The 13212-nt window shown below is 40.0% G+C and overlaps 1 protein-coding gene across 1 annotated transcript; it reads right to left on the minus strand.

The window, feature by feature from the left end:
• Positions 1 to 290: 290 nt before the first annotated feature.
• LOC130247315 (XK-related protein 8-like) lies at positions 291 to 11719 on the minus strand. The gene is made up of 3 exons (XM_056480561.1): positions 11362 to 11719; positions 5717 to 5904; positions 291 to 1024 (listed from the first exon to the last, which is right to left on the minus strand). Exons 1-3 carry the CDS (start codon positions 11685 to 11687, stop codon positions 321 to 323), a joined length of 1218 nt encoding a protein of 405 aa, XP_056336536.1. The 5' UTR covers positions 11688 to 11719; the 3' UTR covers positions 291 to 320.
• Between the last annotated feature and the right edge of the window lie 1493 nt (positions 11720 to 13212).

Consider the following 13212-nt stretch of genomic DNA (forward strand, 5'->3'; position numbering starts at 1 on the left):
TACACATTTTACTTTGAAGGTAACTTTTAATAACTAAAAAGTACAAATGTGTACCTCACAGTAGCCCAAAGGTACAAAAAATGTACACTAAAGGTACAACATTGTACCTTTTAGGTACCAATGTGCACCTGTAAGGTACAAAAGTGTACCTTTTAAAAATATGCTGCCCCTCTGACAGGTTTTGCATCTTAATTCTGAGATAGGAAACCATTATGAGAATAAGTATATTGTATATAACAGTTTATGAATTATGCGGTAACAAATATAGTGAAGGGTTATATATAGGATATAGTGAAGGGTTTGTACAATTGAATTAAGAACTAAAAGTAGAAATCTGCAGCCATGGTTCTACTTCGCAGGAGAACTCCAGGAACTTCATCTACAGTTTCTGTCTCAGTGCTATAGCTACAGCCTAATACAATTCCTTTTTTAAATGAACCTTCTTTGATTTTTTTACTGAGTTCATCTGTTTTCTGTTTGTAGCTAGTATAAAACCATTTGTAGTTCATCATCATCACTAAAATTCCACTGATATACAATCCTAGTAGTGTTGGGATAACTACAGTTTGGTTTAAGGAGGTCCAGCAGCCTGCATACTCAGTCACCTTCCAGCTCCAGAAGCCCAGAAGCATCATCATGTCTAACAGCAAGAAGCTACAATAAATGGCATGCTTTAACTTTGTATTCCTTTCTGAGATATTAAACCAGCTGAAGTACCAGATGAGTCCAACAGTAGCTTTGAAAAGCCCTTGCCAGCTGCTGCTTTTCATGAAATCTGTTTTCTGTCTCCAGGCCACCAAAACCAGCACCAACCAGAAAGACAGAAAATGAGCAATGATGTAGCACGGGAATACACTGCAGAAGAGTGCCAGAGCAGCCACACGAGGAATGATCAGCAGAATGTTCCACAGCAAATAGACAGCAGTGGCGGTCCAGCATTTTACATCAAAGAAAGCACGGATGCTGTTGTGGTACATGGCAAGGGAACTGGCAATTGAAGCAGCTGATGTGAAGAATTTTAAACCTGAAATGATGAAACAGCATTGTTAGTAAACAAGATTACATGAGCAACAATGCAGTTCTTCTGAAAAAGCGAGTGATGCATTTAATCACAACATGTGAATGGTTTGGGTGAATTATTCAATGACTCATTTATAGGATCCATTTACACATGGCGCCAGGGATGGACATCATTTCAAAACTAATCTTAAAGCAACACTGTGATTTTTTTTGTTCATGGCATGTGGATGATAAATGCAATTGGCTGCTATAAGTATCATGAATGCTGTCATGAATACACATTAGTTCATTAAAAGCTGATGGAACCAGCAAATGCAGAAACCTTGTTTGGAAACCATTTTGGCTAAATATACATAGGCTGCGAGCAAAATATGTGGCATATCCCATAAAGTGGGTCTAATGGTTTGGCTGGCAGTGGTAGGTGGGGCCATAAGCAATTGTAAGTGTGTTTTAGGTAGCAGGAGGCTACTTGGCATTTGATTTCATTTAGTTTAGAGTTATTCTACTAGAGAAATTGTTTTAGAACCATTATTTTAATAGTTTCTGCCACCTATTGATGCGACTTCTTTGGTAAAGAATGCCTCCCGTATTGGCCTCTTAAGCCACCAACGACACTGTCTCAGACAATCAGTCATGTCTCAAGATAAGATATTAGGATAAGAATTGGGACGCTATGCCTTCCAGCTTGCAGGATTGGTGCATCTCGCACCAGGCTCTGAGTGTGTTAGAGGATGGGCTCCCTTCTCTCACACTCCCAGGTTTTACAACCTTCCTCATACCAAAAAAAATCTGTGGGTTACGGCCAATCCTAGATCTGTGTGTTCTGAACCGTTGCCTTTACAAGCTGCCATTCAGAATGCTCATGCAGAAGCGCATTCTCTGGTGCATCCATCCTCAGAATTGGTTTGCAGCAATAAACCTGAAGGAGGCATATTTTTGTGTCTCAGTTCTTCCTTGCCACCGGCAGTTTCTGTGGTTTGTTTTTCGAGGGTCGAGCATGGCAATACAAAGTTCTCCCTTTCGGGATCTCTGTGTCTCTGTGATGTTTCAGCAAGCTTGCAAAGGGTGACCTAGCGCCTCTTCAGCTCGCGGGCATATGCATAATTAATTATCTCAACGACTGGCTGATTATAGCTCACTCACGGGATCAATTGGTTATGCACAGGGACGGTGCTCCAGCACCTTGACCTGTTTGGATTTTGGGTCAACCGAGAAAAGAGCAAGCTCGCCCCTGTGTGATTTCTTGGGTTGGATCTGGACTCGATCACCATGATGGCACGCCTCTTCCCAGAGCACGTTGAGCTGATGCTGACCTGTCTGAAAGAGTTTGACAAGAAAACTGTGGTTTCACTGAAATAATTTTAGAGGCTCTTGGGGCATATGGCATCTGCAGCTACAGTCACGCTACTCGGATTGCTCCATATGAGACCACTTCAGCATTGGCTTCACAATTGGGTCCCCAGTCATGCATGATATGCGGACACGCATCGGGTGGCTGTCACTGAGCTGTGTCGCTGCACCCTGAGTCCTTGGACGGACCCTGCATTTCTACAGGCTAGAGTGCCTCTACAACAAGTGTCTAGGCATGTTGTTGTCTCAACGAATGCTTCCAGTACAGGCTGGGGGGCCATGTGTTGCGAGCATGCAGCTGCGGGTCCATGGACTGGAACCCGGTTGCATTGGCAGATCAATTGCCTGAAGCTGTTGGCAGTGTATCTCATTCTTTGCTATTTTTTTGCTGGTGCTAGATAGGAAACACAGCACAACGATGGTGGCGTATATCAACCGCCTGAGGGGTATCCGCTCTTGCCACGGTTCGCTCGCTGTCTGCCTCTCAGGAGCAATACGTGGCTGAAATCGCTGTGTGCCATTCACATCCCTGGCAAGCTCAGGGAGGATGAGTAGCAGGTCTTACTAGTTGTGCCTCTCTGGCCCAACCGGACCTGGATATTAGAGCTCTCTATCCTCGCGATAGCCCCACCCTGGCAGATCCCTTTAAGGAAGGACCTTCTCTCTCAGGAACAGGGCACCATTTGGCACCCACGGCCAGATCTCTGAAACCTCCACTTGTGGTCCATAGATGGAGCGCAGGAGACTTATGTGACCTACCTGCTGCAGTGGTTAACACCATAGCTCAGGCTAGCACACCCTCTATGAGGCATGCCTACGCCCTGAAGTGGAGTTTGTTCACTGAATGGTGCACTTGTCATTGAGAAGACCCCTGAACTTGCCAGGTCAGTGTTGTGCTGTCCTTCCTTCAGGAGCGGAGGCTGTCACCCTCCACACTGAAGGGTTACGTCACTGTCATATTTGCTCATCATGACGTGGTGGATGGTAACACGGTGGGAAGGCATAACCTCATTATCCAGTTCCTCAGAGGGGCAAGGCGATTAAATCCAACTCAACCCCCTCTCATGCCCTCTTGGGATCTCTCTGTAGTGCTCACAAGCCTAAATGGAGATCTGTTCGAACCACACGACTCAGTATCCTTGAGATTTCTGTCCCTGAAGACAGCTTTGCTGCTCGCGTTGGCTTCGATCAAGAGGGTCGGGACCTGGAGGCATTTTCGGTCAGTGGTTCGGCAGAAAGGATTTGCCATATCCAAACAGGGGTTGGCCCACTGGATAGTGGGGATGCCATCTCCCTCACTTATCAGTGCTATGGTGAGACGCATCCCCCGGGAGTGAGAGTGCACTTGACTTAAAGTGTCGCCTCCTACTGGGCGTTAGCACGCTGCGCCTCTTTAACAGACATCTGTAGAGCTGCGGGCTGGGCAACACCTAATACATTCGTGAGATTTTATAATCTTCAAGTTTACCTGATTTTCTCATGTGTGCTCATGTGGTTTGGTGTTGAAACACGCTTGCTGCACCTTTCTCTTTTACACAGAGATACGTGCACCTTTTTTACTCTGTTTAGTTGAGTTCCCCATTCGGCGAACCCTACAGGGTTCCTCAGAGGCCCCCAGCACCTGTCTCAGCGGAGGAGTCAGGTGCCTGGCCAATTACGTCGTTAGCATGCCCGTTCGATCCCCCCGTGTTCTGGGTTTAGGTGCCTGCTATGTGCAATCCCCATTGGCGACTGCATATGCTTAACTCAGCCACAGTATAGTTCCCCCCATCCAGGTGGGCCCGTATCGTCCCTCCCGCTTATCATCTCTCATATGTGTTCACCATTTTGCCAGGGTTAGTCCATATGTCTTTCTGCCACTAGGTCTCCCCGTCTGGGCAGCAGGTGGGCTCCGCAGCCTCCTTCCCTTTCGGGATAGGCATGCTTTCCCAACGTACTGTCGTGTAATAAAATTCCTAGAATTTAACTAAGTGTATATTTTTATGACTAAATCACAAAAATATTTTTAAAAAGCCTTAAGCGCTTCACAGGTAAGTAAGGTTAGTTAGGGCCGGGGGAGGTCTGCGTCACTGGGGTTGACGGTGCGCTCATGCTGGAGCCTGGCCAAGTTCAACCACTGTGGTGTTTTCCATACTATTCCCCATAGTGGAAGGTTTCCATAAAGCATTGGAGTTCTCCTCCTGCTGGGGAATGAAACAGGCACTATGTAACCCTATGCTATGTTCCTTTGGCACAGTGGTTGTGCCTAGGCTGACAACTGTAGTTTGGCTCCATTAGCTTGAAAAGGTGCTGAGCGACATGTGTCTGGCAGTATTATACACAACTAATTGTGCTAGGCGCTGCCATTTTATTGGCCTGTAATTTTACTCTTCAGATCCTTGGCTTTCTGGCAAAATTCCCATAGTAAAAGTTTTCCGCATAGCATTTCCGTTGCCCCAACCCCTCATTCTGGGAACGAGGGTTATGTAGTAACCGTTTCTTTTTTTCATGCATTGCATCGCAGCATTATGCAATGAATCATGTCGTATTTATTAACATACAAAACCCATCATGTGCCATTCCAGAAGACTCACAAATGGTTGGAAAAAACATACTATTTGAATATGGGTTTAAAGAATGCACAGGAAAAAAGTAAAATAAAGACACCATGCTACCAGCACTTATATGTCTATGGCTATTGAAACATACTTTAACGTAATTATAATGCAAAGGCAGTGAAGTTAGAAACATACTTACCTAGACATTTGCAGAACTGAGGGGAATGCAAACCTCTTATAAATCTGATTCTTCCCTCCATGTGCTAATGTCTCCTATGATTCCATTCATGCAAAATTCAAATATTCGCACCTTCTTTGTGTGTGATCGTGGCTAGCATTAATTTAAAAAGCTTCTGCCAACAAGATGAGCTATATACACTAGGTGTAAAAAGAGGTTCCATTATGAATTTTAACACAAAGGTGACTGTGCGACTGTTTCATCAGCCAAAAAAAAAAAAAACTATTATTGTTTCTTTTCTTATTACCGCCTTTCAGTTTAAGTGTTGGAGGAAATGTTAATGGATATTTAAAAAAATAACTAAAATAAAAAAAATGAGCAATGCATGAAAAGCTAGTAAAAAAAATTATTGTATTGCTGTGAGTCAGAGACACAGATTTTTAAATAGCAATACGATTTTAGATTTTTTATTTACATCTTATTCCTAGCTACGGGCCTGGGCAGGGGCTCTGCAAATAGTTCCCACTGCCATGTACGTAAGTCAGAGGGTGTGTAAAAGAGGATGTGACTCAATTCACATTTTCAGAAAACTGTGATGTGAAAGAAACAACAGTTTGGTTTTGAGACAGACCTGTAAAAAGCTGAAGCCTTCCTCTTTGTAGAATTAAAGACATCATGAGTATGAGTTGTGGAGCACTTTCAGCAAATGTCTCAAATAGGCGAAGCATCTTAAAGTCAAGGTTCAGGTACAAACTCTCTTTGAAATTATCCTTTTGGTGAAGAAAATGTTTTGTGGAAATTTCAATCACTCCAGCATATCTGTGGGGAAAAACACTCAAGTTTACTTTAGCAACATATAATTCAACATTTTCATACCAGTTCTCATTTACCATTCGCCAGTTCTCATTCACATTGCATTGTTTTTAAAACAAAATTTTAATATACAATGGTTTAATTTTAACTTAATTGCTAACAGGTTAAGGATTTTAAATCTGAAATTCAACTGATTGAACATGTTGTATTAGAGTCAGTGGTCAGCATTTTTTATTTATTTTTTGCTATTCTTTGTTGGGGAGGCAGATTAAAAGCAGGCAGCTGATGACAACAAACGTTTTCGCAAGGCTGTTTGGGGGTTGTGGGGGTTGAATTGGATTCTCTGCCTATGGTGTCCGAAAGAAGGAAGTTGTCTAAGCTTTTAGCCATCTCATACAACACATTTTACCCACTTTACAAGGTCCTGGGTAAATACAAGGGTACATTCAGTCACAGATTCATTTTAACTGAAACCTTTAACTGCATCACCGAGAAAAAAAAATTACTCTTAATGTCGCTAGTTAACACACTCAATGCATTTTTTCAACACATCCCATAATTTCTAAAATATCAACCTCTACTAAATGGTAGCTATGTCGGTTTATGGTAAAATAATTTATACTTATACTATGAAAATCAAAAAAATATGAAGTGTTAGACAAATTTATAAAAAAAAAAAATCTAAATAAAGCATTTTTGAACTCTAAATCATCTTTATTTTTTTGAAGTTTTTAAACCAAAGCCAAGTGTAGTAGTGTGACAGGATAATGCCCTGTGAAAAAGAAGTGTGTTTAAATGTACTGAAGGTACTTTTCTGTGTGCCATGTCCCCTTTGCTCTTTAAACTGTCCTAATGGCTCTGGCTTGGCTTTCTGTCCTTCCAGCAGGCAGACAACATCATAAGACATTAATATTAAGTTAGATTTAGATCATGACGTCAGGTGACCAAAATTTTATGTCTAGCCAGCATCTAAAGACAACGTTATTTTAACGTCCAATAACGACATCAAATTAAGCTGATATTTGGTTGATTTTAGGTTGTGTTGGAAAGTGACCAAAATCCAACATCCAATAGAGTGGTACATAGTGGTAACGTTCACACAGTACCGGAGAGACACCCTTCTTAAGGAGAGGCGAAAGGAGCAGCCGGGAGATGAGAGAGCACACACACATACCTTGACGTGTTGTGTGAATATTGAAAAATAAAAACAATTACTCACCTGATATCGTCGACCCTGTCTTCTTCCCATAACAACAACAAACTTTACTACAAATACATTTAAAATGCATTTTATGGCGAACGCAGAAAAAACATGATGCCTACGCACGCCCTGGCCCACTTGTGTCTGCGACTGTTAACAGCTTATTACAGACTTATAAATGATTATAAATGATGCAAGTTCCAACTGGGAAAAGACAACAGCAGTCTGGATCCGAGAAGATGAAAAAAGTAGAAGCTGAATCCCGTGCATCACTTTCAGGTAACTTATGTCCATGAATCTGGAATACATTATATTTTGGGTTGTTCAAGTAAATTAGTGATACTAATGTTTACATTCTCCACAACTGCAGAAAATCTGCGTTTCTGCGTTATCTGCTGTTTACGTTCTGTTTTTTTGCTTTGCTGTGCATTGTGTTTTGAACTATGATAGAACATGTTCTATGACTTTTCATAATAAATCAATCCGTTTGCCCCTCTTCCCCCCTACTGAAAAATCCAGCTTAAACCAGCCTAGGCTGGTTGGCTGGTTTTAGCTGGTCGACCAGCCTGGTTTTAGAGGGGTTTTGGCCATTTCCAGGCTGGTTTTAAGCCATTTCCAGCCTGGTCTTAGCTGGTCAGGCTGGATGATGACCACCTAAAACCAGCTTGACCAGCCTAGCCAGGCTGGGAGCCCAGCCAAAACCAGCTATGTCCAGATTCTACCAAGCTGGTCAGGCTGGTTTTAGCTGGATTTAGCTGGTCATTTTCCAGCCTGACCAGCTAAGACCAGCCTGGAAATGGCTGGAAACCAGACTGCAAATGGCCAAAACCCCTCTAAAACCAGCCTAGGCTGGTTTAAGCTGGATTTTTCAGCAGGGCTATGTTGCTGATAATTACACAAACTCATTTATTATTAATATTAATGTGTGCACTTTAGTGGCTAATTCGTATCAATTCGTACGATCTAATTCGTACAATTTAGTACGATTTGCTCATCCCCCAATGACGGTTGGGTTTTGGGGTGAGGTTAGGTGCTACGCCTCCTTTTTAAAATCGTACAATTTCGTACAACTGAACTCGTATGAATTAGCCTCTGAACTGACACTGTTTTGCACACCAGTTACATACACATGCACTAAACGATTATTTCACTATATGTATTATTTATTATAATTCAGTGCAGTTATCTGTCTATTGTTTTGTCTATTCCTATACATTTCTTATTGCTGCTGTTTTCTCTGAGAGCTGACAAGTTAATTTCATTGTATCGCTGAAATGACTGTAAAATCTCTTTAGTCTTTACATCCGTAGATTGGTGTGCTTTTAATAGACCAGTTGTTTTCATTTTTTTTACATAACTATGAAATAACAAAACTGACTAATATTTTGTGATTTCTGAAAGACCGATAATATAAAATATAAAGCCTCAAATCATTTTTATATTGCATGGATTCCTTAATGTTTAATTTTGTCTGAATGTTAACAAACAGTTTTTTTCTAAAAGTACAGTTATTATTCTCAAAAAACGCAAATTTCTTTAAATTTGATTTATAATGACAGCAAGGGTCAATTTTTCTTAAATCCACATTTTGGTTGTAGTTTAGGAATATTATGAAGAGTGCTTGACTTGCCCATTGTCTTAATGGTATGTCATGAGGTTTTCTTTAAATTACTAATTTCATCTGTATTGTACATGTAGGTTTAATGCTGTAATTTGTCACAAAAGAAGATGAGGTGGCATGTCCAGCGCTACTCCAGAGGCACAAGCAGCTGCACAGGTATAGACATGTTGCTGCACTGAGGACTGTCCATCTACCAGCTGCAGGTACAGAAAGGATTTTGTTCCTTACATTTTGTAAATATTTGAATTTAGGAATGCTTCTGCAGAAGACATCTCAGTGTTTATAAATAAATACATGTTTAAATCCATATGTTTGTGTGTTTTTGTTCCTCTGTTGGGGCACCACAGTAAAATTTCGGTTAGGGCACCCTTTGGCCAGCAGCGGCCCTGCGTCCACACAACGTCAAGGTGTAACATGATTAGAAGTTGATATTTGTTTGATTTTAGGTGGGCATCGGACATTGACGTCAGCCTGACGTTAGGTTCTGCTTACGGCAACCTAATTTTAATTTCTAAACAAAATCCAACGTCCCCAATATGATGATATGACATCATGTTGACGTCCTGTGCTTGCAGAGCTCCCTCTTTCACTGGCATCCAAGGTATCACATTATTGTGCAAAACAATCAGTAGAAAAATCGATAAATTAATGACAGAAAATTACCAATACATTTTCTTCATATACAGTTGAAGTCTGTATGCAGTTGAATTATTAACCCCCCTGAATTATTAGCCTCCCTGTTTATTTTTTTTTCTCTCCCAATTTCTGTTTAACAGAGAGATTTTTTTCAACACATTTCTAAACATAATAGCTTTCAAGAGTTCACACTTAGCTGATGATTCATCAAAAGCTTGTTTGGCATGCTGTCCCGGGAGAGAGCCCCGAGCTCAAGGGATCCTCGAGCCCGGGGCTTCCTCCCGTTTGCAGAGCGAGAGGGGAGCCTGAGCTCGGTGGATCTCAGAACTCCTCGTCTGCAGTAGCTAAGGGAACACGTGAGGAAAAAAGGGGGCTAGACAAATGCTTGATTGTTATGCATGATGTATATATTTGGATGGTGGGAGGAAACCGGAGAACCCGGGGAAAACCCACGCGGACACGGGGAGAATATACAAACTTGCTGTGGGGCTAACAGTGCTAACCACTGGGCCACCCGATCTATAGTGAAGGAGGAGAATGGGGAGGAAGGGGGTTTCTTCCAAACGAAGATAAAGTGGACAAAACTGTGGTTATTTATAGTAGCTTATGGCTCATATGCTGATTAGCTGATTAGCTTAATACGTGACCGGCTGTGATAAATCATAAGCACGTGATCCTCTTTAAATTAGTTTATGAATAAACTCCACTTAATAACTTATTTCTAATAAATGATTTATTTTATTTTTGCCCTGATGACAGTAAATAATATTTTACTAGATATTTTTAAGACACTTTTATACAGCTTAAAAGGATATTTAAAGATTTAACTAGGTTAATTAGGTTAACTAGGCAGGTTATGGTAATTAGGCAAGTTATTGTAAAATGATGGTTTGTTCTAGTGTAGACTATCGAAAAATATATTGCTTAAAGGGATTAATAATTTTGACCTTAAAATGCTTGACCTGATTTTATTCTAGCCAAAATATAACAAACAAGACTTTGTCCAGAAGAAAAAATATTACCAGATATACTGTGAAAATTTCCTTGCTCTGTTAAACATAATTTGGGCAATATTTAAAAAAAAAAGAATAAAAATCAAAAGGGGGCGAATAACTCTGACTTGAACTGTACATCAAATACAAAAAAAGAATAAATAAAAAAGAAATTTAAATGTATTGTCAGTCTGTCAGAAAAGAGTCTGACTGCAGACCGGGTGCACAGGTAAGCTGAGACTGCATGCATACTTTTAAAGTAACATTACTAGCTCAATTGAATGCATGTGTCTGAAACTGCATGTCTGAGACTGCGTGTCTCTGCTTGCATGTGCAAATTTGCAGCCAAATATTATTGGTCAAGCAAGCAACCTATCAATAATTTAACACGATCTGTTAATCAAGACCGTTTTTCAAGCAAGGTTCATTTGCAACAGAAAATGCACTGGCAATTGGCAAAGACAGTCTGAGCCTGTCCTGATTTGTTGTCGTTTGTTTGGTGTGTGTTCACTTTGTGTTGTTGTGCGATGTCTGGTTTTCCCCATTTGGAGTTCAGACTAGTTTGTTTGGGCACATGTTTGTAACCCTCCTTTAACAGTCCACAATTGTTAGTTTGCTCAGGCTCTAAGCTCTCTTGACTTTGTCTTTTATTGTGAACATGTCATTTTTTTGGCTGATCCTGTTTAGTCTTGTTTTTTGGGGGGAGGGGGGCTTTTTCTCTCTTGTGTTTGGAGCTTCTTGCCCTCCCTTGTCTTGCCTAGCCTTGTCTAGTTTTGCCCAGTCATGCCCAGCCAAGCGGATAGTATTTCCATTTCCATTCCATGCAGTTTTTAGTTGTTATTTAAAACCTAAAATCTGCTTTTTTGATTCCTCACCTTATCTCTATCACAAACCTGACACATTTACACTTGTGTATATTGCTTCTGTAGTGTTTTATTATTATTTTTTATCAAGATATGCTGTGCTTTTTCATCACAGAAGTATTCAACCGATAAATCAGACCTGTCACGTACCTGAGGTAGACCCCAAGCTGCAGGAAGTGAAGTGGTTTAATCAAGTCGTGTCTCTTTGCAAATTTTTCCACCTCAGTTTCAAGCTTAATCAGAGAATCAGAGTACCAGAGCCAACTGAATACCTGTAACAACACTGAGGCGCCCAGTAGAAAGAAGATCATCAGCCCCATAAACACATAAGCCTCCTCCTGATAAAGTAACAAAACCGTCCAGATGTCCATTACTATATCCAGCAGAGAAAAAAACAGTCCAATCCAAGTAAACAGGTAATCTTGTAAAGAGTAACGAAAAGGCAAGCTCTCTTCCATGATTCTGTAAAGTTGCATGAACCTTACGACATGTCAATGTAATACTCCTTTAAAGTAAATTCACACACACACAAACTCCTCCCATGTTATGTTTGTAAATGATCAGTCATCAGAATGGCAAAAACTCACATGCGCTCACATGCAAACTCACAAATTATTTAACCTTTATTGATTTGAAAATCCATCACTCCACTGATAAATGGCATTTCTGCAATGTTTTCAATCGTGCCCACAAGCATAAAACTTATTCGGTCTCTTTGTAAAATGGCCTTTGCATAAGCATTGTAAAATTCAATCAATAACAAAATATTGTCAATGATTTAGCTTACAGTTAGGTCTATGACAATCACTGTAATAATGAAACAGTTTACATTAATAAAATCAGAATTAAAGGTTTGATTTTGCATAAACATGTCACTTTATCATGTACACCGTACTACTAACTACAGTAGTAGTTATTTGAATTCTCTCACCATACTGTCAACCCCTCTGGCATCAGACATGAGGGAACATGACCACAAGCATTTTCACCTAAACTGCCACTCATATTTCTCTCTTATTTTTGGAACACTAGAAATGAGGGGTGTGACGAGACGCTTACTCCACGAGAGGAGACACGAGATTGGGTTCACGAAAATGAGACAAAATGAGATTTTTTACTCTTTTTTTAAGAAATCGTCTTTTATTCAACTGGGAAAAAATCACGAATTGCAAAACTATTTAGGTGCTTTTATGAAATCAACTTGTAATTAATAGTTTTTTAATACTATTTTAGTTATTTTTATGGAGTAAAGGGCATGCTAAACTGATATTTTTTGCTAATAGCTTTTGTGAATGGAAAATAGTTTTCTTTATCATTTTAAATATTAGCAAAATATTTTCTAATTTAAAAGTCCATCTATTAGCCCAGTGACCAAACTAACAGCATGGTCGAAGGTTAAATGCATGTAAGCCTATTCTAGTGCTTCTTAAAAGAATTCCGTTGTTTATTAGAATTTATTATTACTTGTTTTTCAGCTCCAAATTTAATATAATTCCAATTTTAAGGGACAGTCAAATTTAGACTGTATTTCTAATTGTAACAGATCACATTCATCATTTATGACTCAATTTAGAGATTTGATTTACATCTGATGTCATACTCTCCAGTTCTACGCTCATTAGGGATCAAACGCTACTTAAGAGTTCCACACCCCAGGATTGCGTTTCTTCTCACGGATATTCTCTTAACACTCTGAAGTTAGAGGATGTAGGGTTAACTAATACTCAAATAGTCTGGTTGCCTCCTGCTCACTCGTACTAAAAGAGTAGTTAATTTAGTAATTTCCATACAACTTGCTAATATAAGTGATTTAATGATTAAAAGGTCTTCATGCTGCTGTGCCAAACTGCTCCATACAGTCAAATGTGCCTTCAATTCAATTCAATTCAATTCACCTTTATTTGTAGAGCGCTTATACAATGTAGATTGTGTCAAAGCAGCTTCACATAAAAGGTCATAGTAAATAGTAAATAGGAACAGTGTAGCTCAGTTTGTAGTGTT

Source organism: Danio aesculapii, chromosome 19 (assembly GCF_903798145.1).
Source record: "Danio aesculapii chromosome 19, fDanAes4.1, whole genome shotgun sequence".
Classification (NCBI taxonomy): Eukaryota; Metazoa; Chordata; class Actinopteri; order Cypriniformes; family Danionidae; genus Danio; species Danio aesculapii.